This window comes from Populus nigra, chromosome 15 (genome assembly GCF_951802175.1).
Source record: "Populus nigra chromosome 15, ddPopNigr1.1, whole genome shotgun sequence".
NCBI lineage: Eukaryota > Viridiplantae > Streptophyta > Magnoliopsida > Malpighiales > Salicaceae > Populus > Populus nigra.
In genome coordinates, this window is record NC_084866.1 from 11,686,286 (window position 1) to 11,706,379 (window position 20,094).

At 33.0% G+C, this 20,094-nt stretch overlaps 2 protein-coding genes across 3 annotated transcripts; one reads left to right on the forward strand and one right to left on the reverse strand.

Annotated features, from left to right (window-relative positions):
- The first annotated feature begins 147 nt into the window (after nucleotides 1–147).
- LOC133674185 (gamma-glutamyl peptidase 3-like) lies at nucleotides 148–1,587 on the forward strand. Its single transcript, XM_062095199.1, has 3 exons — nucleotides 148–675; nucleotides 856–1,188; nucleotides 1,304–1,587. Exons 1-3 carry the CDS (start codon nucleotides 358–360, stop codon nucleotides 1,397–1,399), a joined length of 747 nt encoding a protein of 248 aa, XP_061951183.1. The 5' UTR covers nucleotides 148–357; the 3' UTR covers nucleotides 1,400–1,587.
- Nucleotides 1,588–9,326: 7,739 nt separating this feature from the next.
- LOC133674117 (histone-lysine N-methyltransferase ASHR3) lies at nucleotides 9,327–19,670 on the reverse strand. 2 transcript variants are annotated; one of them, XM_062095103.1, is made up of 11 exons: nucleotides 19,137–19,663; nucleotides 17,411–17,557; nucleotides 16,940–17,104; nucleotides 15,471–15,497; nucleotides 14,015–14,132; nucleotides 13,699–13,792; nucleotides 12,726–12,819; nucleotides 12,466–12,544; nucleotides 11,149–11,320; nucleotides 10,453–10,533; nucleotides 9,327–9,812 (listed from the first exon to the last, which is right to left on the reverse strand). In XM_062095103.1, the coding sequence occupies exons 1-11, from the start codon at nucleotides 19,560–19,562 to the stop codon at nucleotides 9,656–9,658; spliced, it is 1,560 nt and encodes a 519-aa protein (XP_061951087.1). In that variant the 5' UTR covers nucleotides 19,563–19,663; the 3' UTR covers nucleotides 9,327–9,655. The 2 variants fall into 2 exon arrangements, with proteins under 2 accessions (XP_061951087.1, XP_061951088.1); XM_062095104.1 differs by having other exon boundaries at nucleotides 9,680–9,812; nucleotides 11,270–11,320; nucleotides 19,137–19,670.
- Between the last annotated feature and the right edge of the window lie 424 nt (nucleotides 19,671–20,094).

Sequence of the window (20,094 nt, forward strand, 5' to 3'; positions counted from 1 at the left end):
ATGTTGTCTCTGTCCCTCACTCTCTCATGCACAGTGAAAAAACGTTTCAAATTCATCCAAAACGTTCTAAAATTATTCATGTAGCTTTTTAATATTAAAATGGTTACCCGTTTGGGTCCCTAAGCTATCGTCTTTTCTATATATACAGCTCATTCCATCTTCAGCTTCTCATTCTAAAAGCCATCCACTCCTGCTAATAACTGCTCATAATTCCTATCACCATCTTCGTTTTTTTATTGCTTCTTAAAAAGTCCACATAGCTTGCCAATATTGTTGGCTTTGAAACGGTTTGGTTTTAATTTCTTGATCCAAGTTTAATTTCTTGATCTAAGTTTAATTTGTTGATAGCTTGAAGATATGAAGGTTACATCCGAGAAAAGATATGCTCTTTTGCAAGCAGCAAGGGACTCTGACTATGTAAAGAAAGTGTACGGAGGGTACTTTAATGTGTTTGTTGCAGCTTTTGCTGAAGAAGGAGAAACATGGGACTTGTTTAGAGTTGTTGAGGGGGAGTTTCCTGACATGAATGAGCTTCACAAATACGATGGCTTTGTAGTTACTGGCAGCCCTTATGATGCCTACGGAAATGACTATTGGGTTCTCAAGCTTTGCTTCATCTTGCAAACTCTAGATGCCATGGAGAAGAAAGTCCTTGGAATTTGCTTTGGTCATCAGGTACTTGATTTAGTTTTTGACCATGTCATTTGAACTATAAGCCTCAAATTAACTCCAAACTTGCCCCCCCAAAAAAAAGGGAAAGAACAGAAAATCCAAACTAACTGGATAAATATATGCATAATTATGACTTGAGTACGTGCTGAATGGTGTCTTCTGTTGTTACGGAGTTGCTTACAGGTTTTGTGCAGAGCGCTGGGTGGAAAAGTTGGAAAAGCATATTCTGGGTGGGATATTGGGTTAAGGAGAGTGAGCATAGTGAAGGATCTGTCACCATGCAGCTTCCCAGGTGACTTAACAGAAATCCCTCCTTCGCTATCAATAATCGAGTGCCATCAAGATGAAGTGTGGGAGGTGCCATTAGGAGCTGAAGTGATTGCATTCTCAGACAAAACTGGTGTGGAGATGTTCACCATTGGAGATCACATTTTGGGCATTCAAGGCCATCCTGAGTACACCAAGGATATTCTTTATAATCTCATTGATCGCCTTCTGAGTAACAACTGCATAGAGGTAACTAAAAAATTAATCACTTAATTTAATTGTTAACCCAGTTTCATCAACAAACTTTTGTTTCTAATTAGTTGACAAAAAAAAAATTAAGTTATCCAAAATTTGATGACTGCAGAGTGCTTTTGCCGAGAAGGCCAAGTTTGGATTGGAGATGGCTGAACCAGACAGAAAATGCTGGGAAAAGATCTGCAAGAACTTTCTTAAGGGTTGATAAAAAGGTTAACTTTGTATACTGCTGTGAACTTTTTTTTTTTTTTTTTTTTTTGTTCTATCATCGTTTTCACAAGACTAGCTAAACAAAGAGCGATTAGCTAGCTCGTGAATCAACGCGCGTGTCTAGTGTATGTCCTCTTCTTGACAATTTTAATGAATCAGATAGCTTGGTGGGGAAAGACTAAATTTGAGTTGACTAACTTCAGATATTTGTCTGCTACCGTTTAAAATTCTTCCGATAGCCTTATTCGCATCTGTGGCTGCCAATTTCTCTTGTAGGGTGTCTGGATAGAGTTGCGGTGAAATGCGGTTGTTCTTCTATTATTATTTTTTAATGTATAATTTATTTAATGTACAAAAAGCTACCATCAAAAGCAATTTTTTATCTCTTTCTCTTGTTTTGTTTTTTTAGTGAGGTTACATAAAAAAAACAAATTACATCTCTATCATAAACATATTATCCTTTTGTTTTTGTGTTATAAAAATACTTTTAAAAAAATAATTATTTTTATTTTTTTATTTATTTCAATTTATTATTTATATTTTTATATCATTTTAATATGATAATATCAATAATAAATTTTTAAAAAATTAAAATAAATATTATCTTAATATATTTTAAAAAAAACAATCATTATCATAAAATAAAATTAAACAGATTCTCGAATACCGGGCAAACCAAACTATGTTAACGAAGGAGACGATGACCATTCCCACTATCCAAAATATCCTCTAATGAAATGGCACAAATGCTCTAATAGCAAAATGCACTGTCAAGAAATGATAGTTAAAGTGCATACAAAACTAAAATGCTCCAATACATATATCATGAAAGAACTTGATCTCCTTGTTCGATCCCCTCCTCATTTCTTCTTTTTTGAAGGGCTGTTAGCTAGCTAGGGTGAGCACACAAGTGATGCCTTTCGAATTGAGTATACTACTTGCTTGGGTTAAGAGGTTATTTGAGAGTGTGGTAGTGATTATTTTTCAAAGTATATTTTGTTTGATAATGTATTAAAATAATATTTTTTTATTTTATAAAAATTATTTTTGATATCAGCGCATCAAAATGATCTAAAAATACCAAAAAAATAATAATTTAAAGAAATGAAAAAAATAAAATAAAAGTTATTTTTGTTAAATACTTTTAAAACAGAAAAATAAATAAAGTAAAAGTATATAGATATATAAAAAAAGTTTTGACCAGCCTGGATTAGGCTAAGAAGAAATCGCTGACTCGTTAATTAGTTTTATAAATTAGAAAATTAAAAGAAAAAAAATTACAATTTCAGTTATTCAAACGATCCGAACTTTTGTCAATATTACCTAGCTAAATCTATCCAAATATTTTGAATAATACCACTTAATTTTGGATTATCTATTATCTGAAGTTTTGTGAATGTAATACCACTTAATTTTGTCAACTAATTAGTTAAAACTCGTGCTTTCAATAGAACTGTATTAATGTCAAGATTGATGCAAATTGCGAAGATGATATAGGAACCAGGTTCTCAAAGAACTAAAATGAACAAATATTCCAGAGAGGAACCTTGGAATATTTCGAAAGAAAGTAGAATGCATGGTTACTGCTGCTTTTCATGTATATTAATATTCTTCTCTCTCAGCTTGCAATGTTAAAAGAAGTTGAATGCTTCCCAAGTAGCTATACATTTCAAAATATTGTTTATTGTAATAATATAACGGTTTTTTTTTTGCTCTTTCATCTAAAAATTTTAATATTAGCTTCGAGAGGCTTTGAAGTATTTTTATAGAGCCCATTAGTCATAATTAAATTAATTGAGAATAAATAAGTAATTTTTTTTTATCTTAATTGCACAATGAAAAAACCTATATACCATTGAAAGAAAAAAAATATTCTTAAACTAAGTATCAAGGAGTATTTTTGTATTTGCATAATATTTTTTATATATATATAATTCCAACTGATGGGCAATCTGTTATTTGATCAAATATTAAAAAATACAAAATACAAAAAACTAACCAAACTACCCTTAAAAAAATTAAAACTAGAGTCAAGTGGCTTTTTCATCTTTTCATAGTGGGTTTTTTATTATTATAGGTCAACTTAGGGGCAAATTGATATTTAATTAAATAAAATATAAAAAAGAATAAGTGCATACACGACACTCTTAGTGCGTGAGAGATACTCATGCCCTCTATACAATATATTAGAGACTTTCATATCATTCAGGTAATGCATGCAACGTCTGGAGGTTAAAAATATATTTTTATCATGTTTTTGGAAGCACCACCCAAATAGCCGGTTGAATAATATATTAATCCATATTGATCATTTTTTACTAAATAAAAAAAGAGACATGTGCATGTACAACACTCTCAGTACGTGGGAGGTGTTCATGCTCTCTGTATATGATATGTCATTTATGCTATTCAAATAATGCATGTGGCATCTCTTGAAGGTTAAAAATACAGTCTCGTCATGTTGCTGAAAGCACCCCCTAGTTAAATAGCGTGGGTTGAACAATATATTAATCGAAGGTTGCAATATATACAATTGGTAAGAGATAGAGTCTGTTTATAAATTAATCTACAAGGATTTGAGCTGGAACTTAAAAAGCTGTCTGTGTCTGATGGGATAGGGTTAAATAGTTTTTTAATGACATGATTGATCAACCATGCATTCTCTCTAGACAGCACAGGATCGAGTTCATCCATGGTTGGTAGACAGACGACAATCAGCAATTATAATGTGTCGGTATTGGAAGATGAATGGAAAAAAGAGAGAATTGTGTAGAGGATAAGATGAAGAAGTCAACAGTTCATGCAACGTAACAAATCGAGAAAGAAAACAAATGAGAAGATTTCTTTTCTTCTTCTTCTTCTTCTTCTTCTTCTTAGGTAGTAGGCTCTTCAGTGGATTTAGCAATAATTGATTTTTATTTTTTATTTTTATTTTTACATACTGCATGCTCCCCATCTAAAGTGAAGTGAGATTGATCAGTAAATATATCATTGGAAGGTCTAATAAATCTCATACCAAGAATCATATTATTGAGCACTACCAATAATATCCAGATTGATTAAAAAATGAAAAGATTTTCGATGTATAATGCTTGACCGCTTTTTATGTTCGGCTTGTTTTAACTCGCAAGTGCACGAGTGTGCGATGTAGCAATTAACTCGGTAAGATCGAGGTCATATCCACAGAGAGCTAGATCTGGAAATTAAGCTAGGTAACAAAACAAAACTCAAGAGAAATTAAATTAACAATAACTTGGTTGAAAATGATTGATGGATTTGTTTTCAAAGATGAAAAAGTGTAAATAGATTTTAAATGACAAGAAAAAGTAAGTCTTGGTCCAAATCAATTTTAATGGTGATGTATTGGTGATTCCTTCAACATATATAAGATAACTCAACCTAATATCAACGATGGTGATATTAGATCGGAAGATATTACAATGAAGTTTAAAAAGACGAAGATTGATTATTGCTTAAGAATGAACAAGTATTTTCATATTAAGTAAGACATTGAACCAAGCAATCTCTATACCAAAACTAAGGTTTGTGCATAAAAATTCAAGATTATAACATTACCTAAATGATTTCTAAAATTTCTTTGCAATAATAAACATTCATGAAGAAAATGAAAAGATAGACATTAAGATTCATTCATATCTTAAAGAACTCACCTCAACCACCATCATCCTTGATTTGGATCCAAGAAGAAGATTAGCCAACCATGATTATATATAATAACACTTTAATAAACATAAAATGACTTGAATCAAACTGAAATAATGAGTTTTACAAGCTAAAGAACCGAAATCTATAAAGAAGAACACAACACAATTTCAGTAAAAATTCGGACACAAATCTGACTCTAACTTTGGACAGAAATTCGACCCTTTTAGAAGCCTCCTCTGGAGATGGCTATTAGAGACATATTTATAGGCCATTATGTTAGCTTTCCAGATCATTAAAGAACAGCTCATTTGGACATCTGAGTCAAACGTTATGGACAAAACACCGAAAGGTGTTCTGGAAAATCAAACCAGGCCAGCTTGGAGAACACTTTGGTGCACGTTTTTCTTCCTCCTTTATGAGTTGTCTCTTTCTTCTTTTGACCCAAAATAATGTCACAATGTCCCCTCCAGCTTTCCATCCATGTGCTTGCCCTCTTGGATCAATGAATTACCCAAATAAATCAAATGTTATTTATTGTGTGAACATGTAGGATCATGGATTGTGTTTGGGCTGATTTGGAGGGTGATTTGGGGCTGATTTGGGGCTGAATTTAAGCATCAAATAAGGATACAAATGTACCTATTATTTGGGCTAAGATTGACATTGAAACCTTGAGTGTTTGATGGTTGAAGTTTGCTTACAACATAAGGCATGTTTGGGCTTGAAATAGATCATATGATATTCTTTTCTAGAATTGGACTAGAATTGATTTTTGGGGCAAATTTGGAGCACTTATTTGAACCAAGATTTGCTTCAATCTTCAACTAAATTTCTCTTCAATTCTTTGTTCCGAATTCCGACGTTGAATTTTCTGAAATAATTCATTTAAGCTCCAAAAACCTATCGAGACATTAAAAGAAACTTCATTACTAAAAAGCACATCAATTATTATAAAAAACCCAAATAAAAATAATAAATACATATGTAAAATAAGAGACTTAATGATACTTTTGATGCACAATCATATAATCACATGGATATTATCAAGAGATTTAAGATATATGCTTGTCACTTTCATTAGCTTGAAAGTCATTATCAAGTAAATATATATATTGAACTTTTCATGCTATTGATTTGGTGCTTGAGTTAGTAAATAAAAATAAATAAAATGTAGGGGTTAGAATAACCATATCCATATTTCAATATCCTAATTTCACACAAGGATTTTTCTAATTTCCAAACCAAGCATACCATACCCAAATAATGGTTCCCTTCAAAACTTAGGACAAAACTTTGGACTAGAAAGAATATTTCTAAAAACAAATACAATATTATAAAACGCTTTCTCTCCTAAAAAAAAATAGGACAAAACCTCTTCCACATTAACCTTCCTTCTTCTTTTCTCCACCATCCACATTAACCTTAATTGATCGGTCGACCAGTCCTCACCACCCTAAATGAATTGAGTAGAACCAAGCGAGCCAATCATACACCTCTTCCTCTCTTGTCATGTAATAACTCGACTATCCCTTACCCTTTTAGAAAACAACAACACCATCCCCTCCCACAACCAGCTGACATGCACATCAACCACCAAAACCTAGATAACATTAGCTACTGGCTTAATCAAACATCTTTAGCCATAATGATAAAAGTTGGACCTCTCTCTTTGATATAACCCGAATCAATAAGCTTATTGAAAGAAAATTGAATAAACATAAAATTTAATTTTCAAATAACTCAATATTGAAGAGTGAAAATTAAAAAAAAAACAAAAAAAAATCTGACTTAACTTGGGTTAACTCGTTGACCTCATGACCATGAACATAGGATCGGGATAACTCCATATAAAGAAAAGAAAAAAAAACATGAAGACCAATTCCAAAAAAATCAAACTTTAAAGGATGAGATGGGAAAAGAATTATTAAATAACCTAAAAAAAAGATTGAAGTCAACTTGTGTTAATGTTCAAGACCCGTGACCCTAATCACGAGCCCAAGACTAACCCTATGGAACTTAAACCCTAAAAAATAACTAATTAAAATTCTCAATCATCAAATAACAAAGGATGACAATACTGGAAAAAATGATTAAAAACAAAACAAGTAGCAATAAGAAGAAAAGGGATCGAATTTGAAATAAAAAATCAAAATCAAATCTTGAGGGAAGAAATTAAAAACAAAATTCAATTAGAAAAAAAAGATAAAAAAGAAAATAAATAGTAATTAAAATAATGATGATCAAATTTGATATAAAAACTAAATAAAATCAAATGATATGGGACGAGATTGAAGAGGAAAAATAATCTACAAAAGATAAAACAAAACAATATAAGTAGCAATTAAAAGAATGAGAACTAAATTGTATAAAAAAAACAAATGAAATGTAACTTGTGTAATTTACCAAGGAGAAGAGAGAGAAAGGGAAGAGGAGAAGAAAACAGTTCACTAGAGCCGCACTAATGGTCCACCATCGACACGCGACGCACCTCCAATAAAATCTTGGTGTACCGCTCCTAATATTATTGTGGAAGGTAGTGTTTGACTGCTAGAGAAGCTTGCATGGGTTGCCTGAAAGATGCAGACTCCTTTTATTAATTGGCATGTGTGTTGCATGCACCATCTATTTTTTCTATTAAAATATATTTTATATATGTTAAAATACTCAAATACTCTTGAGTTTATTTGATAATTACAAAAAGGTATGATGAAATGACTAAAACACCCCTGGGTCCAAATTCAAGAAAATAAAATTTTAAGAGTAGTTAAGTAAGTATACCGTGTAAAAAAAAGATAAAAATAATCTTTGCCTTCTTGTTATTTTTTTATTTTAAAGGTCAAAGATATAAATAGATAGATTTATTTCCATTGTATAATGTATAGTCTAGCCGTTTGTACTCTAACGGTACAAACATTAATGTTGAATGATTTTCATCCAATAGAGAGTTGATCAAATGATGATGTTCTTAAGGAAAATACGGTACATGGCAGAAAAGGAAAATACTTTGATAAGATATGAATTGTATGATTCAAAATCATTTTTATAAAGATACTCCAACATATTTATCACAGACCATGGAAATACAGCTACAATGTTACACTTTTTTGTTTTGACAGTACATTTGTCGCTAGTAAAACCCAACTTATACACGTGTTAGAAACTTGCTGAAAAGGAAAAAAAACTTGCTCTTAAGGAAAATATCATAGAACTTATTCTTCTATTTTCTCTTTTTTTTTTAATATTGCATAAGAACACAATATCAAACTAAATAAGAAATTATTTAGCTCCCAAAATATCATATCAAGTATGATACTCTCTAAACATGAATAAAGCGAACTCAATCTTGAATCAAATTGATTAAGTTAAGCACTAGATTATCTTCAAACTAATTGATTCCTTGGATCTTTAAATCCAAGAACGATTTAGGACCATCATTGGGGAAATCGTCAATTTATGACAAATTTAATGTTCGTCGACTCTCACTTTGCTTCCAGCACCAAGTTTTGTTACATTCAATGCTAGCTCCTTGTCCTTCGAAATCAAATCTCTACCTTATCTAAAACTAGATGTCCCTTGCTAGCTCTCTTTCCTTTCCTTCTTTCTCTGTATCTCTGATTTCTCTTTCTTGATATCCTCTGGTCTATCTCCTTGTCCTTCGAAATCAAATCTGGGTTCTTCTATTTAGTTTTAGAAAGCAAGGGACATCTAGTTTTGGAAAGAGGAAGGGAAAATAGAGAAGGGAAAAAAGTGGAGCAAGAACAAAACGATGAACGGGGAGAGGAGAGGATATTCAAGGATGTCATCGATCAAGTTTGTTGGTTGATGATGGGCCTAAAGAAGGGCATTGGGAACGTTGATTTTAAACACAACTCAATATAATTTTATTTTGTTTCTCTGGATCTTTTGCAATTGAGGGTTTCTTTTTTAAAACTAAAAATAATGGGCAGTCATTATTTATAGAATAAAGAAGCTTTGATAAAAAAAAAAAAAAAAAGGGAAAAGGAGAAATGAAATTTAATAGCAAGAGAAACAGAATGATAAAGAGTGGTCATTAGCAATGGAGTTGATTTGCATTTGATATTTGAACACTTCCGAATGCTCCAATGGCATGTATTTTTACAGGATGATTCAACGAGGGATTGCAGCTACAAGCAAGCTGTGGAACAATCGTTAAGATCTATGGACTTGCATTGCTTGAAATACGATATAAATAGAAAGCTATGAAGTTAAAAGGATTAAGAAGCAAAAAGAAAATATTGTGAGCAGAAACCTGGATGTGCATCAGCATCTCAGATGAATCTGTTTATCCTCCAACTCGTGTGTTTGTGGTTAAAAGTTGAAATCTTTCTAGAATTACAACACGGTAATCCCAATAAGGGAAATAAATTTACAAGCTTTCTTGCAGTCCTGCAGGGTGTGTCGAAAGGGGATGCTACGAAAAAGTTGAGGAGGAAAAAATCATGCCAAAGATTGAATGGTACAGCAGCAAGGATAAAGAGAGTAGTTTTACTTTCAGTTTCCATTCATCGAGGAGAAATGTACAACAATCCTCCAGCTGGAATGGGATGCTGGTGTAAAAAGTGAATCACATGGTTATAATGGCTACACATGCAGTTGATGTTCTCTTTCGTTTTGCACCCCAGCCAATGTTCAACTTGGCAATCTTTCTTTTGGTTCCAAGATATCCCTGACAATTTGGAGCCCCACAATAGCACTTCACCTCAGGTCCAAATCGAACAAACCTGCAAAGGTCAAAATATAATTTCAATTTACATGCTACTCTTGCTCCCAATGGTAGGCATTAATGCTACAGGTGGCAGGAAATGACAATAAAATGTAGAAACAGGCCATGTGAATGTCTGAGACATTTCAGCCACTTTTAAGTTATAGCTAAACATTTTAACATTACATTTTTTATCAACTTAAATATTCCAGTAACCTGTCCGCTAATTGCACCTGCATACTATAAGGCTACCAATCTAGATAGTAACAAAGTGAACCTTGATTTCACTAGATTGCTCGCATGTAAAAGATGACTCGCTATAAGTTGATTACAAATGTTGAATTATTGTTTTTGTGACAGGCAAACAGCAGCTAATTAGGCGAAAAGTAAAAAGACAGATACCAAGTTTGTTGTTATACTAGAGTTTCACAACAGATAAGATAATTATCACAAGAAACCTAGCACCTTTAAAATGCCAGGCAAGATTAGCTTCAATTAATTTAAGAATGACATGTTTAAACCACCAGAACAAAAAAGAAAAATTATCATTTATAAAAGAAATCTCATAACATCACAGGTTCCAACACTGACTATTGCAAAAAGTTCTTTAGTTAATAACACTAGGAAGGCAGGAATGAAAATGCAATTTCGATATGTACCTGTAGTCATATGTTAATGGTTCTCCAACTCTTATTGAACCAGCAGCAAACACTCCCACCCGAGTCTCCCCCTCGACATCCCTAAATAAACCCATATACAAAGGTTAAAAGTTAAGACCATGTCCAACTGAAAAATCCCCACCTTCTTCAACAGAAACACGTTCAAATTTATTATTCAATAACTGCATTAGATAGAGCTATTATTAATAAATAGTAACAAATCAATGCCTTCAAAAACTCTTTCCTAGAGAACTCCAGTGACTTGTAACATTTGCATCTCAAGTCATATTTACCACATGTACCATAGTTTAGACAGACTATCACTGACAGGCATTCCTTTATTAAACTAGCAATTGCAAGAAATGTCTTCTTCCAACCATAATACAGAATAGAAAATACACGTCCAAGATTGGAACTGACTTCAACTAAAAAGAAAATAAGGATAGCTGAAGCCAGCAGCCAGTAGGCCATCCTTGTTAAGGTTTCGAAGCAACCTGCAATTTTTTGGAGAATGCTATTTAATTCATATTAGTTGAAATAACAGTTACATTTCCCAAACTTCATTGAGACAGAATAAACGAGATCTAGAGCAAGTATTGCACATGTGACAAGCATATATATATATATATATATATATATATGAGAAGAGAAGTTGCCAGGATCATAACAGAAAAGCAGCATATCAATAGTACTAACCACTTTTCTAGGATACAGTTGGGTTTGCAACTATGATTTAAAAAACGAGATGAATTTCCCTTAAAAGTTGCATCAATTGTGAAGTCCTTTCGAATTTCGCACATGTAGAAGTTCTGCACACCTTTGTATTTCATGTCCCAGAGCCTTTGTTCACATAATTTATCGTCAATGACTGAAACAGAAGGATAAATAATTTAGCTCATTCTATTTCTTGGGAAATACATGCACACAACTTATTACAATATAGACTGAGGAAAGGGAAAATAATTAAACCAAAACACAATCTTTAACGAGGCACAATATACTGCAGTTTTAAAAAGGTAAACTATTAAGTTTTGAAAATGAATTACATGCTTCAATGAATGGTAAAGAGACCATATTTGCAGTTTGCATCATAGAATGGTAAAGAGACTCGTTCTCAGATTCAGAATACCATGACTTTATGACCATAATTTAGACAAGTACAAGGCAAAATATTGATCACCAGTGATGGCATTTTGTGACAGCAAAACAGGACGAAGAAAAATACTTAGCATGGAAGAGCTTTTATTTCTTTCCGTTTCTCTTCTTGTTTTTTCTATTTTTTGTTTTCAGTAGAAACCTGGGCCAAAGGCCCAGCAAACAGCAAAAAACTAAGCTACACAACTGTGCGGCTGATTGCCAGTAACTGAATCCAAAAATACAAAAGCATCCACTTAGCAATACTGCAATGCAGAGCTCTCAAGACTGCAATTAGCTTTAAAACCTTTAAGATAGCAATTTGCACACAGAAGAGACTGTAAATCCTTGCTATTTGACATTAATCAAAATTTGCATGCAGAAATAATTTTTAAACTATAACTACTATGTAATTACACAAGCAATCCTCAAGTTTCATAAATTGAAACTAGTTGTGATACATTTAATCTTTAAATGTTTTCAAAACCTACACCAAAATGTCAAGAAAACAAAGAAAATGATACTGTATTTCAAAATGTATTTATTTCAATTCAAGACCTGCTGCCCTAACCATCATGTCTCATAACACCAGGGAAAGGAATACAAGAACTACAGCACAGCAGCAAGCTGCAATCCTGTTCGTCTGCATGTGTCCTAAATATAAGCAGACAATAAACAAATTGCAGACTAACCAACTAATCATAGATAACGCAGAAAGTCAAAAGCACAATGGTTCAAATGTCAAAACAGCAAAAGGACCAGGGCTCAAGAATGTGAGCCATATGATAACAGCCAACTTGAAAATAAAAAGAAAAGTAAGAATTAATGTATGCTTGAATATATTTATATATAAAAAAAGGTGCAGATATTAAAAACTACCTTCTCCAATATACTCAATTATAAAATCGCCTTTATTTAGTGGTTCAGCTGCCTCCACTCCCCAACCACAAAATTCAGTCTAAGAAGAAAAATTAAACACAAAAACGACGTGAATAATTGTGAAAATCAAGATCCCTCTATTAATTTTCATGGAAATGCATTAAACTAATAAATGTAACAAAGCAAAACTGAGTAATTTCTTTACAGAATAATACAATCAGGTGAAAGTATTCAATGGCTCCATGAGTTAAAGTTCACACCTTGACAATTTTTATCTTTTTCTCCTTGCGAAATGGCCTGTTGGTGCAAGTTTCAGGGCAGCGGCATGCCTTGGAGCAGCTTATACATTGAACCCTTGTAGACAATACATTCAGGTTACAATCCAACTAAATATATGTTTAAAGATGATATAAGATCAACAAAAGTTTGGGCAATAAGCCAACCTCCAAACTATGAACAAAAGAAATCAATATTGAGATAATAAAGTGCAACTCGCTTAAAATCAGCAAAGAAACTTCTTTCTATGTTAAAGAAACACCTTTAAAAGCACCTGAAGTGACACACACTATTACATACCACAACAATCCTAATATATAAACAACCAAAGCTGCAAAGTTGAAATAATCAAACTCAGTAATGTATGGTATAGTTAGCTGATACAAAATATGTTTCAACCATATAATGCAGATAAAATATGAAGTTCTGTTTATTGGACAATTTTGCATAGAAGCTGTACGACCATGACAAATTCAAAAAAAAGAGAAAAATTATGGTATAAAAACATTATTCAAAGAATGCTATACATGATGCTAAGAAGACAATAAATAAACAGCAGAACCTGCTACTTTAATTTAGAGTGCCACAAGCAACTAGAGCTGGATTTATTTACAGGAAGCTAAATGATATATGAAGGGAAAGCATCTTTATTACAGAAAAACGAATCACTACATGTTTATTGTTGAAATACAAATTCTGTTTCTATAGCTTGCGTTTACAAATAAAAATAGAGCCACAAGTTCAACAAAATATCTTTTAACAGATTTTCATACCAGAGGAAAAAATTGTTTTAAGAACGTCAGTGCATGGGCTTTATCAATATGACTTGTATATGCATCCATTTCTTGACCCAATTAGCACTCATGGGAGAAAATGAGAATAAGATCTGATACGTATAGATGATCAAAGAACTGATTATTGTTTGTACACAAAAAAAAAGGAATAATAAAGGCATACCTGCACACACAATTCTCACAGCATGTAGAGCTGCAATTTGTGCATCCAACATCACCATCAGAATCATCACGCTTCTTCTTGACCAGGTAAACATCTAATGTCAATTAAGGTCATTCCCATGCTAAATCAAATACACAACTATAATGACCAAACGTACCTGTGTGTGCGTGTGTGCCTAAGTACATACAAAATGGAAAAAGATCATTGATTGCATAGCACATACTGGCATTGTCAACATATCCAAAAGCATGTGATTTGGTTACTAAACTACTCAAAATATGAGATTAGTCTAATGTAACTGTATAATATAGGATACTGCGCCTGATGTGCACATATGGAGGTGGTTCTAGTTTATTCTCTGTCAGGTCTTTCCACGTTAAATCAATCTTGAACTCCTCATCAATGTAAGGTAAAGGCAAACGGCAAAATATTTCCTAAAATACAAAATGGAACAAAATTAGTTAACTTACAAAAAAAAAACCATATGATCAACCCACACGTGAATTCTTAGTAGTTTAATTCAAGAAATTGAATTGATGCTTTTGGGGTTAACTAAAAAATACCCCTTTCCCATATGATTGCTATCAATATTGCCCTTCACCAATCGCTTACATCAATCTCATCCTTACCGTTACCAGAGGTTTTCAGTGCTACCCAAATTCGTAAACATAAATCTTTAAAATCCATGTGACAACTCCAGAATTTAAAGATTAATCAAATTTAATGTTATAAATAAAAAAATTAATGATGAAAAAGAAGAGTTCAATTTAAACTACAAGTTTTGAAAAAATTGGATCTCATGTAGACTCAGAATTTCAAAAAATAAAGCAATTTAAAGTTAAAAGTTAATAAAATTTGAATCCCATTTAAAATCAAAAATAAGAAAAAAAAATACAATTCTTCAGGTTTCAATTCATTGTATTCCAATTTTTTACTATCAATTTTGTTTGTTTCATTCTAAATTTAACAAGTTTTTAAATTCTAGAGTTGCCACATGGATATTTACAAGAATATGTCAACTGATTTGGATGGAATAGGTTAGGGTACAATTGAGAACATTTAGTAACATTAAGGGTGAAATTGAGGGAAATAATTGGTGAAGGGGAAATAATTGGTGAAGGGAAATATTGATAATGATCCTATAGGTGAAGGGTATTTTTGTAGTTAACCCTACTCTATTTTGCATGTGCTAACTTTTTCATTCAATCTTGTATAGCTTCACATCCAACTCCATGCTGATCTCGGATTATTAAGAAAAGAAAAAAAGAGACACTGCAAGTACAACCACTAATGAAATAAGAACCTAGTGACTGCCTCTCCATTTCAGATGCCAGGATGAAAAGAAAAGGTAATCATTACTTGTGATTACACTAAATAACTTGATGTACACTACACTACTGACTTGGCCTTGCATATTTGGACAAGTTCAATTAAGCTGTCCATGGATCAAGATAAAATTCAGTTTGAGTTATGTCTAAATACTGGTCCTTTGTATCTCAGTTATGTCTGAATACTTGTCCTTTGTGTCTTTGACCTAACATTGAAATGAAGGGTGTATTTTGTGAACTGCAGGATGTATCCGTAAGGGATAGAAATTAGTAGCTGTAGGTTATCCTGGTATGAGCAATATTGACTGTTTCTTTCATCAGGGTCATTGCTAAACAAGCTGGCCATGCTTATCCCTACAACGCCACTTCTCATTATCTTTACTGTTTTTTTTCCTGTTGAGACGTGTCGACTATCAAGGTAAAATATACAGCAAAAAATCTGACCTCGATATCAGTTGCTGGAACCACATGCTGCTCATTCAACAAATATCAGACCTGTCAGCCAGCCTAATCAATAAAAAAAGGAATGAAGAAATAAAATCTCAACAAAAGAAAAGTGTTCAATAAGATGAAAGTAACTGGTTATGTTATTCTCAAGTCATTTTGTTCTAACTGCCAGACCACAAAAGTAATCAGTTTATCGCAAGGATTACCATCGGTCAGTGTTGCATTATTACCATTTCAAGTTAAACGATTGTTTTGCAGATCAAAAAAAGGACTGCTAACAATAAAACAAAATGACTATGGTACTGTGTGCAATCACATATTGGATAAGAACTCAAAATGAATGAATTTACCAAACAAGCAACATAGCTGAATTACAGAGATTCACAAGCTCAAATTTTTGTGGAAAACACTATATGTAATTGTCATAATTGATCATGACAAGGACCTGAAGATTATAAAATGGAGGAAAGTGAATATATTTGCATCAAAATAGCATAAATCTGACAAAAATACAAATTGCATCCAAATGAATATAGGGGAGGATGCAGGTTTAGGTAGTAATTAATGCTCATTGGACAAATCAGCATCAACCTGAACCACTACAAAAGTGTTGAAAAACATAATCAGCATATTGCCTATATTCAGCAATTACCACTTCCCATTTTAACAAGTCAAAGTCAAGAAATTAGGTAAAAAATTAGCCAGGGAAATGTGAGCATGAAATTGCTGGAAAAGTGATGCCAAGAACAGCCAGGTTCAGAACTTCAAGAAGGAGAGAGAATCACTTAAACCAAATTGATTTGTAAAAGGTTTTTTGGGTGGGAATCCGACATTCCTTTACAAACCAAACTTTGGGATCCTCAAAATCTCATAAGACAAACCCAAGGTATTTTGCAGTCTCATAAACCAAATGCTAGAAATATGAGTGGAATTAACATGTTCAAGCAACTGAAATGAAATATAAACGTACTATCTACATGGCTGGGATAATTCCTGGTCCTATTATCATGAAGTTCTCCAAATCTTTAAACTACTTAACAAGTTTAGCCACTTGTTGCTAGAATTGGACTCCAGAACTCCATATTTTACATTTTATAGCTGGGTTTAAAATCTTGAGAGTCAAACAACAAACATCATGGAGCATGATAAAGAAAGCATATTTTTGAATTGCCAACCCAATAGAAAGATCCTAATCAAAAGGTGCACATCACACCTAGTCAATTACCAAAAATTTTGTTTGAGCTGTAGAATTTGGCAGTGGAACCATATGATATCCCACAAAACTGATTAGACATGTGAGACAATAAACACAGTTGCATTAAGCTATCATACTGAGAATACATTATAACTTTGTCAACCCTTTCACTAATTTTTTGACAAAGCAATAACTGTATTAGAAAACTTTATGCACCAAAATTCCAAAAAGGATAATAATGAGATGCTAGTGAAGGAAAGAAGAGATTGACCTTCTTATCTAACCGCCAATTAGTTGGATGCCGCCAACAAACTGCTCGTCCTGGTTGGTTTTTCAGATAAACTACTTCATCAGACCATGGTGCACACTGATTATGTGATGCTACTGTGCATCGAACACACCGCCAATGAAATTTCCCTTTGCAAGTGAAACATTCCTGTTTGTAGTGACATGTCACATATGTGCAATAGAACCACGAATGCTAACTGCTGATAGTCAGCAATATTTGTGACAAGAAGAATCATGATGCATATATGTATAAAAGCAATTGTAGAGCACAGTTGACAGGACATCAGTCACGATTGACCTTTCATCCTGGGAACTCCTATTCATCTATTTCACATTTTTCCTCCTTTTAGTAAAAAAAGGTACAACATTGTTACATGGACAGAAAATAGCATCGAATATAAATGTGAAAAATATTATGTATCAAAGAATGATATCACGACTAACTAGATCTTACATGCTGAGGGCACTTGAATTTTCTCAGATTTGAGACTCCAAGCCCTTCCATGACACATGTCAAGTGATAAACTCCCTGACAGTTACGAACAGAGCATTGCATTCCCTCCCCGTGGTAGATAGATCTACAGCAAAAGAGACATTCCACCTGGAATGGGTACAAGAAGGCTTTGATGTCAGTTGCAGGAAACCATAATTGCACACAATGTGCTTCACAATTACAAATCTGCAAAAAAGGGGTGGAACAAGCATGCTCTAATTTCTCAATTCAAAAACTGGAACCCATATTCATAGTACAATCAGTATAGTATTTCAAATTTCAAACTTTTTTGCATGGTCAATGTTTACACTCCATTCCTTGGTGATAAAATAAGCAAAATCTGAAAATCTTCAAAGTCAGCCATGAATCAAACAAGAAACTGTTAGCTCCACACATGCATACACAGATTTCTAAATTCAAAAACTGGAATGCTTATACATACCACATTCCCTATAATATTCAAAATTTCAAATTCTTTGCATGGATAACTTTTACACTCTATTCCTTGGTAAAAAGGTAAGCGAAATCTGGAAATCTTCAGTCAGTCATGAATCAAACAAGAAACTGTACTAGACATGAACTTCTTCCATAGGCTTCTGAGTTCTGGTTCTTATTGAGTCTATGAAAAGAATACAAATTTCTACTGCCAAAGCTCTACATAGATCCCCACAAACCTCAACAATTAGTAAAAGGACACATTTAGCTTTAAAGAGAAAATGCACCAGGCTCCCTCACATCCCTATTGACCTTATTTCCATCCTTCATACCAAAACCAAAAACACAATATGCAGGCTTGGCACTACAGAAATCATTTCGTACAAAGAAAACACAGGAGTTGAAAGTCTATGACCTGCTAAAAGATGGAGCTCAAGATGATTGAACAACCCAGAATCCATTTAGCATTTAATAAATTGATTAGCTGCTATCCACTTAGTATTTATCCATAATGTGCTTTGAATTATATAATCTCTACAATTGTCCCCTGGAATGAAAGCAAGCTATAATTCGCCCAACAAGCACCAGAAAATGTTCACCATAAGGACCCATTCCAGAACTTTAACCAAGATTCCATCTATAATCAATTCATAATTTTCTTTCTTGCAATCTAAATTAAAAACCTTTAACTCTGTCTATCTCCGAATAGATCAGTTTGTAAAACCTATCTTTAGAAGCAATTAAAAGGGGGGAAATCATCAGATCCTACACAAATAGCTTTCCAAAGATCACCCATAATCTATACTAGAGCCAACATATAAATAATATCACAACACTTGCATCCCAAATCATTGAGTAGCACAAATATACAAGAAATCACAATCTCCCTCGGCAAAATTATTAACTAACACAAAAGCAGAATACAGTCCAATAAGATTCTAAAAAGTAAGTAAGAAAGGCAACAAATTCTGTCTTGATATTACTATATAAAAAAAAAGAAGATAAAATTGAAACTCTAGAGTAGCCTCCAATATTCACGCAAACCATCGATTTACTACCCCAAGTAACCAAAACTGAAAATCCTAGCACCAAAGTTTTGCTTTTAAGAACAAAAAAAAAAATAGAAGCTAAGAAGCAGCATTTTCATATTAAAAAAAAAATTGCCTCAATTAATTACACCATTTAACAAAAAATTCAAAATTTCCACTCCAAATTCTAACTTCAAAGAAAAAAAAGTTTCAAAAAAATCTACCATTTTCTTTGCACCAACAAGAAAAGGAAGAAGGCAGCGAGATTGTGAGACACCCGCATCCATCTTCTTCTGAACCCAAACCCTAACGTAATCATCCAAGCATTTACCATTATTACTACTAATATTATTATTAAACCCCTTCTTGCAACCCAATCGGCCACCACTGGTCCGCTTCAAAACCCTAATTGAACTCCCATTGCACAAATCTGCCGCTCCTTCTGGAACACTTTGGTCCCATTTAACCAGGGTTTTGACTGTAACAGAAGTTATTGTCGCCGTCGTTGAGGTAATTGAATCTGATTGATCAATGGCATCGGGAGGAGTAGGAGGAGGAGGGAGAGGAGAGTTGGGTTTGAGAGCAGGGCAGCGCGTGAGAGTAAGAGAAGAGGAGAGAGAGAGGTTACCTCCTAGTCCTAGATCTGGCATTTTAATTCTCTCTCTAGTAACTCCACTATCGGAGAGAATTTTTTTGTATAAATCCTTCCTAGCAGTAATTTGGAGTTTTTTTTTTGTTTTTGATATGAGTATTTTGGGCGGGAAAAGGCGACGCTTGTAGTTTTGAGGTTGTGGCGTTGGGAGCTGTGAAATGGCTCTACGGGGGTTGATGTTGTCGGGATTTTACGGGATTGCCCAAGTGAAATGATATGTGCATTCGTGCTTATGTGCCCCGTGACTGTGGGGGTCAATTTCGGTAGGTGTGATTTTTAAAAGTATATTTTATTTAAAGATATATTAAAATACCTTTTAAAATATATTTTATTTCAATACATTAAATTATAAGAAAAACTTTAAAAAATATATTATTTTTATGTTTTTTCAAGTTGAACATAATTTTAAAACACACATAAACATTTAAAATGTTTAAGAGTTTAATAAATAATACTTTTTAAAATATTTTTTATTTTAAAATATATTAAAATAATATTTTTTATTTTTAAAATTAACATATTAAAACAAA

Excerpts from the sequence above, each read along its gene's own strand:
- LOC133674185 (XM_062095199.1), top strand. The coding sequence starts at position 358 with ATGAAGGTTACATCCGAGAAAAGATATGCTCTTTTGCAAGCAGCAAGG. Across the intron at positions 676-855 it reads GAATTTGCTTTGGTCATCAG|GTTTTGTGCAGAGCGCTGGG; the intron begins GTACTTGATTTA and ends AGTTGCTTACAG. Across the intron at positions 1,189-1,303 it reads TGAGTAACAACTGCATAGAG|AGTGCTTTTGCCGAGAAGGC; the intron begins GTAACTAAAAAA and ends TGATGACTGCAG.
- LOC133674117 (XM_062095103.1), bottom strand. The coding sequence starts at position 19,562 with ATGCCAGATCTAGGACTAGGAGGTAACCTCTCTCTCTCCTCTTCTCTT. Across the intron at positions 17,105-17,410 it reads AATTCAAGTGCCCTCAGCAT|GAATGTTTCACTTGCAAAGG; the intron begins GTAAGATCTAGT and ends CACTACAAACAG. Across the intron at positions 10,534-11,148 it reads AACTGTATCCTAGAAAAGTG|GGATGTCGAGGGGGAGACTC; the intron begins GTTAGTACTATT and ends GGGTTTATTTAG.